This window comes from Pongo abelii, chromosome 14 (assembly GCF_028885655.2).
Source record: "Pongo abelii isolate AG06213 chromosome 14, NHGRI_mPonAbe1-v2.0_pri, whole genome shotgun sequence".
Classification (NCBI taxonomy): Eukaryota; Metazoa; Chordata; class Mammalia; order Primates; family Hominidae; genus Pongo; species Pongo abelii.
In genome coordinates, this window is record NC_071999.2 from 30,875,145 (window position 1) to 30,892,569 (window position 17,425).

Below are 17,425 nucleotides of genomic sequence, written 5' to 3' on the forward strand. Positions count from 1 at the left end.
TGGTGGCAGGCACCTGTAGTCCCAGCTACTTGGGAGGCTGAGGCAGGAGAATCGCCTGAACCTGGGAGGCGGAGGTTGCAGTGAGCTGAGATCATGCCACTGCACTCCAGCCTGGGCGACAGAGTGAGACTCCGTCTCAAAAAAATAAATAAATAAAAATAAAAAGAAAAGAAAGAAAATATTAGTTCTGTTATTTGCTCTTTCAGCCAATAGGCCCAATTGTGACACAATCTAGTCCCTTGCTGAATTTGTTCAAAATCTTTGTTTTGCAAAGATAAGTCAGTTTTAGATAAATAGAGAATAGTCTTGGCCGCATCAGCTGGCCTTTTCTATTTATAGTGATTGAAAACTAGTAACATGATTATAAATTAGTTTATTTTAATTCAGCTATCTCAAATTAGTGTCATTAAAAAAATTCTATTGAGACTGTATATTTGCAGAAGACTTTAGCAATAGTCTCTTTCTTCCATCTGAAAGAGAATGTTTATAGATTACGAAGTGTCTGTGCCTCTTTGTCCATTTTCTGGCTCTTTTCCAGTGCGTTCTGAGTAATCATTCCCTGTCACCACAAAGCAAATTATCTATTCCCTCAAACAGGACTTGTTTTTGGTTTCCCCTGGCACTATAAAATTAGCACCATTTGCATTTTAAAAAGGATAAATCAAATGACACTACTCCCAGCTTCACCACATGGAAAGAGTAAAAGTCACTTCCTTTCCAAGGAGCTTGCCAACTGGGTCAGAGCATAAACCCGGGCTCTGCAGCGGAGGTGCCCGCAGGGCAAGCAAGGAAGACTGAGGGTCGTCACTCTGCAGCAGGAGCACTCGGCCACCCAGCACCTGGCACCACGGGCCCAGAACTCAGCTTTTCCCGGGAGCCAACAGCATCTCAGCTCTGGGCTGAGCCAGAAGGCCCCTGCTGAATTCCAGTGGTGCTTTCTAAAATGGATTTTTGTCTTGTTTTATTTAGGGGAGAAGGGAAAATAGCGTATATTGGCTGTCAGCTGGAATATTTGCCCAAAGAACATATATGCTCAATTTGTAATATCTATTTAATATCTAAACTACCCTCACCCCTCTCCTCAAAAACAAGACATTTTTTGGTTTATTGGCACATTATCCCTTTGATCGTGAGGCCCATATTATGTCTCATATTATACTCCAAACCCGAAGTATTTGTTTTTGAGGCAAGTAAATTTGGAGGCTTCTCGCAAAAAGAGAAGGCCTATTGTGAATCAGTTACCTCTGAGAAGGCTACGGGGCTTCGCTGAGATTTCTCTTTCTGAATTGCAGCTTTAGAAAACGCTGTTGGCTTCTTCTTCCCATGCACTGAACAAAAATACTAATCCTGCTTGTCCCCAACCACCCATCATTGGATTTGAGTTGTCAAGTATCTACTGAGGCACGATATCTGTGATGCACCTTGGGGTTCCCAGAAGGGGTGTGCATTTGAGAGTGGGCACAGGGGCAGCTGAAGACCCTGCCCTGTGACAGCAGCATGTGGTGATGCCGGGAGAGCTTCCACAGGGGTGCTGCGGGCCTCTCATCTTGCCTTGGGCCCATCTTAAGGATGCTTTGTTTTGTTCTGAACTTTGGTGGTTATCACTCTCTTTTGAAAAGGCTTTTAGGCCAGGCGTGGTGGCTCACACCTGTAATCCCAGCACTTTGGGAGGCCGAGGTGGGAGGATCACCTGGGGTCAAGAGTTCAAGACCAGCCCGGCCAACATGGTGAAACCCTGTCTCTACAAAAATACAAAAATTAACTGGGCATGATGGTGAGTGCCTGTAATCCCAGCTACTCAGGAGGCTGAGGAGGGGGAATGGCTTGAACCCGGGAGGCGGAGGTTGCAGTGAGCCGAGATGGCGCCAATTGCACTCCAGCCTGGGTGACAGAGTGAGACTCCATCTCAAAGAAAAAAAAGGCTTTTAAATTCCAGCTCAAGGCAGGCCTGCCTTTTCAAGTATATTTCTGTGAGCACTGAAGAAAGTGAGTTGCTCCATCTTTCTACATTTTCCCCATTTCTTTGCCCAGTTTCTCGCTTCCATTTCAGGACCTGAGCTGTTAAGAGTAAGAAAAGAGAACCAGAATGAGGTAATTCAATCACTTTTTCCATGAAGTCTGTCAGCTTTCTGGATGAAGATCCATTATTAGACTATCTTAAGTCAGATTTGGCACGCCATAAAATGCCTACGCTATTATCCTGCTAACCAAAATTTTCATATGGGACAAAACTAACCTACCTTTTATTAAAATAATTGATTGATTATATGTGATACCTGGCTAATGAGTAATTTTATTAGATGCATGAAGTTTAAATTGCCCAGAACTATTTTGATATCCTTGCGCTTATATTCATCCAAAATGTTTACTGATGACAGCATGCTTAGGTAAGCTGCCACGTACCACTTTCATCTAGGTGAAATTTGTTAGTATTGCTTTATAAAAATAATACAAGCTCAAGGCCACTGAACACAGAGGAACCCGTTTGCTTTTATCTAGCTGTATCTCCTGTATTTTACTGTACATTAACAATACAGTCCCCGATTCCAGAATGACTTCATTTCCTTATTATAATCCCAGATAGGCAGTTAAATGGAAAGAAGAGGTAATGAGCAATTTCTATACACAAATGGACCTTGATTTCTTTTAACTTTCTAACTAAACTAATTTCTTTTGCAGCACGTTATATTTACACTTCCATTCACGTTTAGAATTAAACGTTTCCTTTTGACTTGCTGTTCTTGCATACAAAAGAAGAGTCCAGGGAAAGAGTTTCAGAAAAAAAAAAAAAGGATGGAAAGTTCAAGATCCTTAAACAGTCTATTTCTTTTAAAAGTCTCTGAGAACCTGGAGACACCCTTAGGTATATCTGAAGACTCACAGACAACTCTCACACTCATGAGTCAGTAGCCAGCACCCCAACTCTGTCCCTTCTGTGGTCATCCAGCCTCTTGATGTGGGGTTAGATGAAGCAAGCCCTGGACCACTGGGTAATAAGCCATTTACAGATAAGGGACTTACTCTGTCAAAGCTGTGACTCAGAACATGCCAAACCCCAGCTCCTGGTAAGACCTAAGTGACATGCCAGTGGTTAATGCTTAACAACTGACTTTATAACCTATAAATATTAATTTTAGACCACTCACATGTAACCTTTAGACAGGGGAGATTTTCTGATCAGTTTTTCTAATTCAGGCGTTATTAGATAAAGGTGCTTGAGAACAGGGTTTTAAATTGCCAGCCTCCCTTAACTCAGGTGCTGTTAAATACATGCAGAAAGAGAAGTTGAATCATCCCCAGCATTGCAATTCAGTGTTTTCCAATAGCAACAAAGTTCCCAGGCTAGTTCACAGGGTCTAAACTAGTGGAAATAGTATCAAATTGCTGAGTAACTCTTGAATATGAGCGCAGTTTCATCCCCTGAGAGCACGCACAATGCGCCTGGGAGCACTGACATGCTCAGACCATTGCCCTCTGAGGCCGTGTTGTGATTGAGTGAAAATGGCAGCTTCCACAGTGGGTTGGATTCTGACCTAAGCTGTAGGTTCCCAGTGCCCCACCTTCCTATTCCAGCCTCCCACTTAGGAACCCCCTTTCCTCCCAGCCCGGGAAATAACAATGGGGTCTGTTCTACCCCTGTGCAGGGGAAAAGGGAGAGGGAGAGGGAGGGAGGGTGATGGTGGAGAGAGCGATCCTGGAAGAACCAGCGATGCTGCTCATCCTTCAGGAGTAACCAGGCTGTTCTAGGACCTGTGCAAGCCCGTGGCTCAGGGCAGGCCGGGCAGGCCGGGCAGGCACTCGGTGGCCTTGTTGTCAGTCTAACCCCAGAAGCCCAGGAGATAAAAGACCACTTTTGGGGCCCCACATATTACATAATAATTAACAGGGTACATTTTAACATCGTTTTTGACTCTCCTTTCCAGCCAACTGTTAGATATTTGCTCATTTATTGTTTAAATTAAAATTCCACAGGCTCTGCTTTGAACTGCAGTATTTTATCAATCCTGAGTCTCAGGACACTGTTTGATGGAATTAAGTAAGGTATTATGTGTTAAAGCCTGTGTGGCTTTCCCTTGTTTACTTTGGGGGAAAGGATGACAGGGGCATATACAGTGTCTCAGTGCTAATACTCCATTATAGATTAACTCGGAGTGTTGGGAGATGGCTCACATTATCTTAACAGGCTTTCTTTCCTTGAAGGTGGAGGGTGGGTGAGGTGGTACAGGATTCTTCAGGAAGAGCCCACATCTTCAGAATGTTCCCATGACACTGTTTTCATTTCTGGGCAAAGGTGCTCAGTTTTTGTTCTCATTCTATCTTTTGGTCCTGGTACCTAGAAGGATCCTCACATGTATTTATATTGAAATTGATGCAAAGCTTTTCAATCTGGTGTGTTGCTAATTTATGAGCCTTTTCCCTTTACAGTTCTTTTCTCTTATATAACCTATATCTGGTTAAATGTCTTTTCACCTAGACTGTTTCCAACTAGTAGCTAGATTGTTTCTAACTAGTAGCTCACTTTTAGCTTTGTTTAGTTTCCATTTTATAAAGACTCTGAGATCGGCCAATTATTTGAGCATTGTGAGGTATTCATCTTAGTTTCCTCAGTAAAAGGGTATGGGAACTCTTCCTACCATTCAAGAAGAGTGAGCTGTCCAGGCTGCGGGTTATTTCATAAGCTGTATTAATGCCACTGAGGCCTACCTGTGTGGACTTCAATGGTGAGTTGTTGCCAGAGGAAGATGGGAAACCTGCACTCGAGATTTGTGTTGACTCCATGTTTCAAGCCGATGGTTTTGCATCCAGACCATTCACTCTAGCATCCTAAGCCCCATGGCTGCTGTGGCAGTGGCTCTTTTCACGCTAAAGAGGGAGGGAGGAAACTTGCTAACCCCTGGGCTCTCTGACTGCAGTTGGGGTCCTTGGACCAGGGAACCAGTGCCTGTTCACTAAGGTGAGGGTTTAAAGTATCTTCTTGGTTTTCAGTTCCTGCCAAGAAATGCTTTAGAAGCAGACCCTGGGTCTTCGTGAACTCCACCCAGTCTTTGAGTGACTGGGCTCCTCAGCAGACTTCCGGTTCTTTGCGGGGTGGGGGTGACTCTTGACATGCATGATCCGGGTCTGGTCTGCGGCACTCAGGATGCTTCCAGGCTGTGGAGATGGAACCCCGGTCATGCATGGAGACTGTGAATGGTCCACCACTTCCCAAGCCTCGGCCTCCACCAAAGGGCATTTGGCTGTGGCCTGAGAGGGGAGCGGCCTGTCTTTCCCAGCTGTGTCAAGTCTCTGTGCCATGTTCTTTTTGTCTTTTCCTCATAATACAGAGCCAAGCACACCTGCAAAAAGACATTGCTGGAGGAGGTGCAAGAGCTGGAAACCAAGTCTCGAGTCCTGGGAAAAGCGGTGCTGCGGGATAGCAATGGAAAGAGGTGGGGAACTCCGTCCCAGTCCGCACAGAACACAGGTTCTCCTGGCCCTTTTCCCTTCTTTCTTCCTGTATTTCTTTTTCTCATCTTGGTTTTCGATGGGAGCACAGTATGCTCAGGCTTTAGAATTTTGGTTATTCTCAGATTTAAATCGCACTCTGTCAGTGACCACATGAAACCTAAATCTCCTGAAGTCTCCAGGTAAGACTGGGGGTTTTATTGGGTTTAGAGGTGAGCAAAACAACTCATGTACAGAAAATCGACGTTATGGCAGTATTATCTTAAGGTGCGAGTCCAGGGTTAGCAGTATTACCACAGAGGAGTTAAAGCTAGGCCTTTGGATTTCAAACCCAAGTACTGTACCCAAGGATGAGTATCTACGGTGAAGGTTTGCATGTGAAATAATGCATGTTGTTATTCATGTAAACTTTGTTGCATTCCACTTCAGCATATCTAAATGGGGGAGTAGTTTTTAATGTTAACATTTTCTGCTGGGAGTGAAAGGAATCGTGTGAACTCTTGGAACAGACACTGCTGCTTGCTCTCCTAATTCCTCCTGAACATGAGCCTGCCCTTCCTCACAAGGAACAGCTGGGCCTGTGTGCAGTTTTTGTTTCATCACACAAGATGTTAAAATGTTGTTAGAGTGCATTCTGTTAAAATCTATGTACCATCAAGGGAAATTTCTTTGGGCCTAAGAACAATTTGCAGGGTACTAAAAAGCCATTGCTCTATTAAGGACATGGAATATCTATAATATTCTGAGTACAACTCTGCTATAAATGCTTAGAAGGAAATCAGTAACTAACTGCTAATGAAACAAACATCAAGAAATCAAATACTTATAGAGATACCCACTTTGTGTCTTGCTTTATATTGTGTTTATTTGTACTATCTTTTAAAGCAATGAAGACAAAAGTAATTTTTTTGTTAAAGAAAGAGAATGCAAACATTTTGAGAGGCTTTCAAAATACAATTTCAAACAGATTTTAGAAAAGGGATGATGGCATAGAGTTGAAGTTGTGGTTTTGTATTTATTTATGAGTTATTTTCTAGTAAGTTTATTAAGCATTCATTTTATAGCAGCTATGCTAGTCACTGTAAAAAATCATCAGTCAACAAGACAAAAAGCATTGTCTTCCATAAGCTTAAGTTTGTGAATACATGGGGATGGGGGCTGATTTTACAGCAGATATACATATAACCACTACACGTGGTTGAGGCTTGTTCAGGGCTGTTCTATCCATCAGACAGCTGAGGCATAGGGCTCCGGACCTGTTAGAGTTTCAGGGACCTACCATGCTCTTTGAGACCTGAAAAAAACATATTCATAAGCTGCAAAAATTAGGGAGCAGGCAACCTCTGCATAATGAAATTAATAAATGTTTAAAACCCTATAAAATGCATATCACTCTTAACTGTTAAGTTTAGTAAGGACAATAAGTTTATTATACTCAGAAACAACTTACAGGCTCTCTTATATCTCAAGTATACACAATGATTGCTGAGGGGGCATAAGTAATTTCTAAGTAAAATGAGAATTTCAGAGCAAAATTCTCAAACTCCTTTCAAACATTTTACAGGAAAACATCACATATAATGTGGTATGAGAATGTGCTTTAGGGTGGTTGTTCTGATGTGGGGAGGGGTCATCCGGCTTAAGCCATCAAGGAAGGCTTCACGTTGGAGATGGATGAACAACAGGCTTTTGAGGATGGGAGGGTCTTGAATGGACAGAACTGCTGAGAGTCTGATTTGGGCAGAGGGAGTGGCACACGCCAAGGCTCAGGTCCAACACTGTGTGCAGGGACCAGCCACCCAGTTTGGAGGGCCACATGCATTTTGCAGAGGTACGGAACCTGCGTTTGAATTCTAGCTTTGCAACCTACCGGTGAGGCCTTGTGCAGGATATTTCATATGATCAGATTGTCTCTTCATCTGTCATAGAAGAAGGCTAATATTTTCTTTGGGGGATTAGGGTTCGTGAAACATGTACAGCGCAGCATATTGCCTGACCCATCTCGGGTGCGTAAAAGGTCAGCTGCTCATCTTCACTTTGGCAGGAGAGTCATGATCTGTCGGCCTTGAATTGTATTGGAGGGAGTCGTGGGCTGTCAGCCTTGAAAGAGTGTGTGAGCCCATTTTTGCTTGTTGTTGATAAATGAATGTTATTTTTAAAATTCACTTATCCTGTTCAGAATTCACTTTTAAATGTTCAAATGGATATCAGAAAATAAGAGCTTAAATGCGGTTTCTTACCTTCTACATTTGAAAGTCTTATTTTCTGGTTCCTTGTAAATTTCACTTTGTAGTTCATATGATGGTGTGTGTGTGTGTTTCTGTGCATGTGTGCGTGCACACATGCATGAGTGGGTCTGCATACTCCCATTTGGTTGCACCATTTTCCTTTTCTTCTAGTCCCAGCATCTTGCTTCACTTTGGAATTCCTAGCCAGAACACAGTTTGGGGGCTCTGCCGCTCATCCTCCTCAGCGACCCCCTCCCATTTGTTTTTCTCACTCCTAATTGCTCACAGATTTTCTGGGTGGTCCATCTGCAAACTGGATAATGGTGGCGTGCTGCTCTCTGCACAGAGACTATGCTGTCTTGCTTGGCCTCCTGAGCTGCCTCACAATTGTTCTTTTACAACCTTTGTTTTCTTCTTTCACACCTGCTTAGATTCCTGAGGGGTGGAGGGTAGAGACTAAGAAGTCTGTCCTCAGCTCTGTCCTCCCTTCTAAAGATCTTATAGACCCCCACCTCTCTGAGGGGTCCTGAGTGTTTTTGTCTCTTCTCACCCCTCCCTGTTCCTTCTTTCCTACCCTCATCTGATCTTTCAGCTGATTTGTGTATCTCTCTAGCTGTTAACCGCACAGGAAACTCTGTCAATATTTGCTGACTGACTGGCTGGCAATACCAAAGTCTAGTGAGGTGGTAGTGAGGAAAGGATGGTGACTTCAGTGCCAGATGAGCTGACACACTGGTGCCTGTGTGTCAGCTCGTGTGTCGGATGTGCACAAAGTGGCCACAGAGAGATGCTGACAGTCACCGGGCCTCCAGGGAGGGGGCGGTTTATCTCATTGCTTGAGAGTACAGCTAACATAGACTCACACATGGAGAGGCATTTGTGATGTAAGATTAGCAAATCTTACCCTTGCAAAGATGCACAGGCCAGGAGCCCATCCTCCCTGAAGCCCACTCCCTCTCCTGCCTTCCTGTGCCAGCCAAGCCAGGGCACCCCCAGGGGTATTCAGCATCCCTAACCCCAGGGGCTTACTCAGCTCAGTCCTGACAGCATTGCTTAGGGCCCCTTAAGGGACATTCCGCCGGGTCATAAAACCCAGATCCGAGTCACTGGCAAATATTCTGGCAGTTTTTCTTAGGACTGTAATCACAGGAAGTAGAACAAAAAAATCTGTATGCATTAATCTTTTTAGAAAACCCTCTTGTACCAAATTTACAGTTACAATTTTGAAATGGTAGCCAGGGATTCTAAGTTTCTCTCTGTGCCTTTTATTCATTCAATAAAATATTTTCATCTAACATTTTATCAAACTTGTCTAAGCCCCATACTTTTATACTATTTCGATAAAGTTAAATTTTCATGAACATGCTTCTGCACTTTCTCATTAGTAGATCTTGTCTTCCAAAATCAACCTGTGGAACTGATACTTTAATAAGCCTGTTCTCATGAAGAAGCAGATAATGAGAAACGGTGAGATCAGGGAATTAGATATCCAGAAAGCAAAGTGAAGAAAGTGCTTTAAGGAGTGAATAAAAATGTTTGTCTTGATTTTAGTTTGTTCTTCTTGAAGGAGTGTTTTTCACAATGTAGTGTTTGTGCGCCTTATAGACACTGGACACATGTGACTGTTTGGGTTGATCAGAATACCTTTTCCCAAACTGTCTTCCCAGTAATCCCTACCCTGGGAAGCCCCCCGCATCGCACATGAAATAGTCTACCCTGCAGGTCGTTATTTTGAGTGTCTAAACAATGAGAAGCTAAATGGAAGAAAATTCTTTGTTTTTTAATGTCTTGGTAATCTTTCCCTTCTTTATTCCTGAAGTGTAAGCCATGCTAATTTCTTTCCTAGTGAAAGAAAATCTATCTGTGGCCACTCACCTTTACAGATACAATATAAACCGATGACAGCGTGTAAGATGACAGACTTTTGTTCCTTAATTTTTTTTGGAATGAGATAAACGGTTGCCCTGTAATATTTTAGGTACAATGGCAAGCAAGAAAAAAAGGGGGAATATATTTGTTGAAAACATCTAGTTTTTGAGTTATGCGTAGCCTGAATAAACAAGGAGAGCTTGTTCTATTTCTAGATCACCTTTCACTCTGTTCATCCCAGTTGGTGGGAGTGGGGTGGGGTGGGGTGGGGTGGGGTGGCCCCAGGGCTGATTTTCTCCATTGTCAAGGGCAAACAGACCCGGTTGCTGCTCCTGCCTTCACCAGGAAGGCGGTGGATTATCTTCCCCTTAAGTGCTTTCCCTGGGTGTAGCTTACGCTGTGACTTTGGTGAAGGTAGCTGTGTGGCTGGTCTTAGACCTTCTGGCGAGCCGTCACCTCGTCTCCCTTCGGTTTTGTGTTCTGTGAACATCTGTGCGTGGCCCTGTGACCCAGGGTAATCTGGACGGCCCATCACCGCCAGGGAATTCGGGAGGGAAACCTGACTCTCTCTTGCTCTGCGGCTTCCATTTCATCCAGGCTGCCTCTAAACAGGCAGGGCCCTGGTCACAGCCTTGGACAGGTGGCCTGGGATCCTAACGGAGCTCTCTCTGCCGAAAAATAGGAACAGAGCCTGAACCACAGCAGCAAGATTTCAAACAAACCAAAGATTGTTCCTCCACTCCAGGCAGTGCTCTCGAGTGCTCCTTTGAAAACCAGTTGTATTTAAAAAATGAAACAACACAAACTCCCCAATGCATTGTGAGTGAGTACTCAACTCAAAAATACTTGTCATGCTTTGATCTTCAACGGAAATCCTTTGATCTTTAAAACAGTGTTGAAAAAGCTGTTTGGTATCATCACAGGTCTAAGTCAAAATCAGTCCCACTGCCAGGCTGAGCCTGACGCTGAGCCAGCCTGAGGCAGGAGGGATGCAGGCCTTTTGCACCGGACTCCAACAATGACTGCGTCTCTTCAGGAAATCGGTTTTTTCACAGTACTGGCCGTTGGCAGTGCACGTGTGGTGCGTCTCCCTTTTGCTTTCGTCCCACCTCTCCCACACTTTCCTCCTAAAATACCTATTATTGGCTTTTTTCCAGCCAAAAGGATAGGAAATTAGGGCATCCTTTCAGCAAACCTCTCCGGGCCAGGTGGCAAATGTCTGCTTCCAGCACCTGGTTGAGATTTATTTTCCTTCCAGCTGCATTTTTTTCCACGGCTCTGTCATGAAGCAGAGAAATGAGTGCAGACGGCAGAGGCAGATGACCTGAGCTGGGCTCTAGCTTAGCTGTGTGGCCTTGGCTGGGTTATTAACTTCTCTGAACTTCAGTTTTCTCATCATACATTCGCTTTGAGGTTTAAATAAATAATGCAGATTAAATCTATAGCATATGTAGATGTTCAGGAAGCGTCCCCTAACTGAAAAGCTGCATAACAAGTACATTTCACTGGCTATGTTTACCATCTAACATGTAAGTCTGGGGAAGATGCGAATGCAGCAGGCTCTCTGAGTTGCATCGTTGGGGTGTGCCCCCTAGTCTGAGGTAGAAGGGAGAAATCTAACAGAATCCCAGGGACATGGGAGTGGTGTGGACGAATGGCCGTAGTGAATGTTGGATGGGGGTGTGGTGGGGACTGTAGTGAGTTCTGAATCTTGGTGGGTCTCCTCAAGACAGCGTTTGGATTACGGCTTCAAGGAGCTCCTCTTTGTGAAGAGGACAGTGTACCCAGTCCAGGCTGTCCCTTCTGCCCCGGGTCTCTCGCCAGCTTGCCCCTGTCCATCTGAGCTGCAGTCTGTCTGTAACGTCTATGCCGGTCCTTACCACTCCTCCCCAGAACCAGCCCTTCCTTCGGAGTCTCCTGCTCCATCGGGATGAATTTTTCCCACACTGCAGACTCCCTCTCAGTGTCCACACTGTCCCCTCGTGTCCTGCGCATCCCTGGGTGCCTGGTCTTGGAGTCGTCCCAGCATCTGCACAGTCATCTCCCCGGTCCCTTGGGGTGGTGCCTGTCCCACTTCACCCACCGTCCCACAGCTGAAGACATCCTTTGTGAAGCGCAGCCTCATCATGCCACCTTCTGCCCGCAGCCCACCACCTGCTGAGCCAGTGCAGACCAGAGCTACAGCGATTTCCGCCTCTGCTTCTCTTCTCACGTGTACGAATCTCAGCCTCCACCTCCCCTGTCCCCCCCACACTGTGCCCTTCTATGGTTGACGCTACCCTTGGCCCTTCTTGATTGACTGGTTTTATACGACGGTGTTGCACTGTGTCCCGAGCACTGGGCCACGCGTGGGCTACTCAGGGACAGCAGGACAGGCCTTGATCTGGGAACAAATGCCGCCCACCTCAGGACACACTCTCTGATGTCACCAACTTCCCTGCTGTGCTGATGGCAGCCTGGGCTTCCCTTAAAACACTCATTTTAAAAGTTTTATTCTCGGCCGGGTGCGGTAGCTCACGCCTGTAATCCCAGCACTTTGGGAGGCCAAGGTGGGTGGGTCACGAGGTCAGGAGTTCGAGACCATCCTGGCTAACACAGTGAAACCCTGTCTCTCCTAAAAATACAAAAAGAAATTAGCCGGGCGTGGTGGTGGGCGCCTGTAGTCCCAGCTACTCAGGAGGCTGAGGCAGGAGAATGGCATGAACCCGGGAAGCAGAGCTTGCAGTGAGCCGAGATTTCGCCACTGCACTCCAGCCTGGGGGACAGAGTGAGACTCCATCTCAAAAAAAAAAAAAAAAAAAAAAGTTTTATTTTCATTATTCAAATATTCAAGCATACACAATAGTAGGGAGATGAGCACAATAAGCTCTTATGAAATCACTGCCCAGGTCCAATCATTATCAAGATTCGGCCAGAACTGCTTCATCTCACCCCTTCTGCTCAGAGTCTTTCTTTCCTGAAACATAAAGCAAATCCCAGGCATCACAACAGTCCACCTACATTTTAGAAGGCATCTCTAAATATTCCACGAGACCTTATAACATCTGTGATACACAGCATGCTTGTTTATGTTATTAAATGTAGAACTCCAGTCGCCATGATCACATCTAACAAGTTAATAATAATTCCTTGGTATCAGTCAAACACCCAGTCCATAAAAAGACTCTCTGGATGCCTCAGCCCTGCCTTTTAGGATTGATTGATTTGTGTTAGGATCTGGGCAAGGTTCACACATAGCATTTGGTTTCTGTGTTCCTCAAGCTCCTCTGAATCTGGAGAACTTTCTCTGTTTTTTTGTTTTATTTTGTTTTGTGTTTTGTTTTGTTTTGTTTTTAAGATACAGAGTCTCATTATGTTGCCCAGGCTGGGCTTAAATTCCTGGGCTCACTCCATCTTCCTGCCTCAGCCTCCCAAGTAGCTGGGATTACAGGGATGTGCCACCATGCCGAGTCCTGTCTTCCTGATTTTTAATGCCATGGACTTATTCATTATACTCCACTTTATTTTTTTTATCATAACACTGATCCCCACATGCAGCAAATGAAAGTTTCCTCATGTGTAGAAAAGGCGATGAGGCCTCAGAGAGATGGAGTCACATCTGCTTAGTGTCACCCAACTAAAGAGAGGCAAACCTGCATCTTCTTACTTCAGGCCTCTTTCCACCAAGCCAAGATGTGGAGAGCCACCCAAATGCTTGCATTTGCAATTACATCTTTATTAGAGAGACTGGAAAGCCACGGAAACCCCAGAGAGACCAGGAGGGGTGCTTACCTTCTAGCATGGTCTGATGAAAAGAGTCACAGTCTGCTGTCTGGTGAAGCTGCGTGCAGAATCCAAGGAAGCTAGAGAATTGTAGTTGCATGTTGTTGTCTTTTAGATCCCTACATGTAGGAAGAACTTGGACCAAGCAGAGAAATCATACCCTCCCCGCAAGAAATGCTGAAGCCAAACCAGAGGACAAATTCAGAGCAAATAAAGGGAAAAGAGTGTGTGAAAGCGGCTCATTTTGTTTGTTTGTTTGTTTGTTTGTTTGTTTTTTGAGACAGAATCTCGCTCTATCGCCCAGGCTGGAGTGCAGTGGTGTGATCTCAGCTCGCTGCAACCTCTGCCTCCCAGGTTCAAGCAATTCTCTGCCTCAGCCTCCTGAGTAGCTGGGATTACAGGTGCCCACCACCACGCCCGGCTAATTTTTGTATTTTTAGTAGAGACGGGGTTTCACCATCTTGCCCAGGCTGGTCTTGAACTCCTGACCTTGTGATCCACCCCCCACCCCCCACCCCCACCCCTCCCCGGCCTCCCAAAGTGCTAGGATTACAGGCATGAACCACCGCACCCGGCCACGGCTCACGTTTTGGTATGGTTCAGGAAAAAGAAACCTTGCTAAAGAAGCCAATTTCCACCGGCAGTCACCTTCATGGAGCCTAGTATGGTCTATGAAAAAATTAATTGAATGCATTTAATCTTGTAGAGCAAAGAACCTTGGGCAAAGCCTAATGCCGGCAAACATTTTAGTTGAGACCACGGGGAGAGTTCTTAGGAGAACAGCTGGAGAGCCAACGACACTCCCAGGCAAGGCCAGTTAAAGCTCTCGCCTTGCTGACAAATACTCGCGACAGGTGAGGAAATGCATTAGTGGAACAAAGGGAGTGAATGTGGCAGGAAATTACCGAAAGGCTGCCCGCATGACCCAGCCGGGCTTCTGGGGACTGTTTGCATCCTGGGCACAGGAAGGAGAGGAGGAGGAAAATAAACTCTTCAGGAAGTAAAATACCTCATTAGCATTTAGTTAATGCCTAAGCTGTCTGTGTCAACTAAAAATAATTGATTCTCTGTTATTTTAGGAATGTTAAATTCCAAGAGCCTGTTGTTGTTGTTGTTATTGTTCTTATGGACCGATGTTTAATAATTAGGAATTTTTTAAATTAAATACCAGATGTCATTTATTATTAAGCATCTTGTTAACCTTTAAAACGGTGCTGTAGCTGTATCAGAAATCTAATCAGGAACTTAGCTACTTGCCCAGTGCTGTGATGAAGAAGTGCAGCATCTTTAGAAAATGCCTGGAGAGAAAATGGGAAGAAGCCTCCTCATGATGGAGGGAGGTAAGTGTGGAGAAAGCATCAGTGTTAGTGGTTTGCTAGTAACACGGCCTCAGGCTGTATTTCCAGGATGACTTGAGTACATTTCCTTTTTTGAATTATGACTTAAATTAGTTCCATGTCAACTTTCTCTATTTGCCAACAAGACTTTTTTTCAAGAACCATTTTTACTGATGAATTTATTGTCAGTTCCAAACAAAACTAGTGTGGAAAGCTAGCTCACTGTATCCCTTTTTAAGTAGCAGTGAAATATTTTAATCCTTTTTTGGGGAGGATAGTTTATTTAACCCACTTGAGCAGCAATAGAAACATTTAAAGGTAGATTTGCCAAAAAAAAATTGCCATTGTATAGGTCACATAATTTGAATACTGATATTATACATTCCAGGCAGGGATTAGTTCTTCAGGAGGTTCTGGGATCTCTTTGCTAATCACTTTTCTCCTGTGTTATCAGTGAGTTGTTTGCTTTTCCCTTCGGCTTCCCGTTTTGCCTACCTCCAACTGTGACTGATCTCTGAGAGTAAGACATTCCATCCTGAAAACAAACAGGCAGGTACACCCATCCTGAAATTTGAGTTACAATTTAGATGTTATCTGGGAATAACCAGATTCTACTGTTCATTTCTCAATGAGCCTCTCCCTAAGTTCTTACAAAGGCGTAGAGAAGAAGTGTAGACTCCCAGGCCCCCCAGCATTCAGGGTTAAAGTGACTTTGTAGTGCATCTGAGAGAACTGCTGGATCCCCGGGACGTCCTGGACTGTTAGAGGCGAAAAGAAGCCTCAGGGGAGGCCGGGCACGGTGGCTCACGCCTGTAAGCCCAGCACTTTGGGAGGCTGAGGCAGGCAGATCACGAGGTCAGGAATTCGAGACCATCCTGGCTAACATGATGAAACCCCGTCTCTACTAAAAATACAAAAAATTAGCCGGGCTTGGTGGCGGACGCCTGTAGTCCCAGCTACTTGGGAGGCTGAGGCAGGAGAATCACTTGAACCCAGGAGGCGGAGGTTGCAGTGAGCTGAGATCGCACCACTGCACTCCAGCCTGGGCGACAGAGCGAGACTCCGTCTCAAAAAAAAAAAAAAAAAAAGAGGCCTCAGGAGGAATGCTGGATGTTTTTTATTCATATTTGATGGCTGCTTTTGCACACTACAGCACACAGCATGTCCTCCCAGGCCTCTGACGTGGTCTGTGTCGTAAGGTACACTAGTTCTGTATCTATAGCCAGCACTTGGAAAGCCAGTCAAGGTCCAGTCAGGTCACCAGTGAATGACATCATTGGCCTTGTGGTTGAGAGGAACTTGGAGAATATGTAAAAGTTATCACCAAGAGATGGTCATTGTAGCAGGAATCACTGCATTTAGCAATAGATTTATTGGATTTTTGGAGACATTTCTCTATTAACAGGAGCAGAAAAAAAAATTATTCTTGGGTTTAAAAAAACCTGGCATGGGTCTCATGCTGGTATATCTAAGAGTGAATTCTTCTGTAGACCAGGACACGTGAATGACTGTCACAGAGCCTGGATTGTTAGTGATTCAGTGAGTCCCAGTTAAGTCTTCCTTTTCTAATAGGGCAATGATAATATGATTATTCAGTGTTTATTCTCTTTCTCTGGCAATTAGGATTGGCTCAAGGCCCCTTAGGTGGTGGTAATTGGGACTTCACAGTTACTAATGAGTAAACATGTTGGCCTCACAGCAAATAGAACCAGTGATTGGCCTAATGTGGGGCAAGTCATTTATGTAACCATGCAACAGACATTTATTAAAAACGGAGGAAGTGCCAGGCCAGACTCTGGCCTAGAATAAGAGAGGGAATTCTTACTGCGTTAGAGCTCGCCTGGTAGTGGGAGACAGTGAGTGGTGGCTCTTAGGAGGAAAATGAAGCAGAGGACATAATGGGGAGTGAATGGCTGGGCTGGAGCAGTCAGGGACGCCTCCTAAGATGACAGTGTCGGGAAAGAAAAAAGTCATGTCTTTTCCTCATCCATTACAAGGCTCATGGCTGACACTCCTGTAACAACAGTCAGAGTAATCAGAGAAAAGCGTAACAGACTTATTTGTCAAAGTTTTGTGTGACATGGGAGGCTTCAGAAATGAAGATCCAAAGACGCAGGGAAAACCATATGTATTTTTATGCCAATGAAGAACGGAGAGTCAAGCAAAAACGTGATTGGAAGAAAAGGGGGTAATTTATCAAGCATGGGGAATTCAGCAAGACCTGTCTGTTGTGACTCTGGGCCTCTCTGTGCAGCCTTCCTTCCCGCTGGGTGTGGGGCAGGACCGCTCTGGAACGCAGGTCTTACGGCCTCCTCTCAGGGAAGGAAGGTCAGTGAGCGCCTTCATGACTGTGCTTCCCACTGAAAGGTAGGGAGGATCAAAGCAACCCTCTTGCTTCTGAGGCCTTCTCAATCTCCTTCAGTTCACAGTGCTCAGGGTCATATTTTCTGAGCCATGACAACATTTAAACTGAGACCTAAACAGGCAGTCAACCAAGAGGAGATCTGGGGAGGGAACGTTCCAGGCACCAGAATTTGATAGGAAGGCCTGCAGGGGGAGTGGGAGGGATGCTTGGTGTGACCAGTGCCTGGGAAATGCATGACAAAGTCATCTAAGAGGCAGCAGGAGCCAGATCACACAGGCCTTTGTGAGCAAGGTCCTAGGGCATTGGATTGTAGCCACCAGGAAACATTTCCATGGGAGGAGTTTAAGCAAGGGACATACATGACACAAATTTTTAGAATGTGTGATTACCGTACTACTTAAAAGCCATAGAATCCCATT

General features: G+C 45.0%; 1 protein-coding gene across 6 annotated transcripts in view; it reads left to right on the plus strand.

Annotated features, from left to right (window-relative positions):
* ATP8A2 (ATPase phospholipid transporting 8A2) overlaps positions 1–17,425 on the plus strand; it is a 663,838-nt gene that overhangs the window by 605,938 nt on the left and 40,475 nt on the right. For all 6 annotated transcript variants that reach the window (XM_054528828.2, XM_054528822.2, XM_054528830.2 and 3 more), the window contains one exon: positions 5,325–5,429. In XM_054528828.2, coding sequence (XP_054384803.1) covers positions 5,325–5,429 — 105 coding nt within the window. The remainder of the gene's footprint in view (positions 1–5,324; positions 5,430–17,425) is intronic.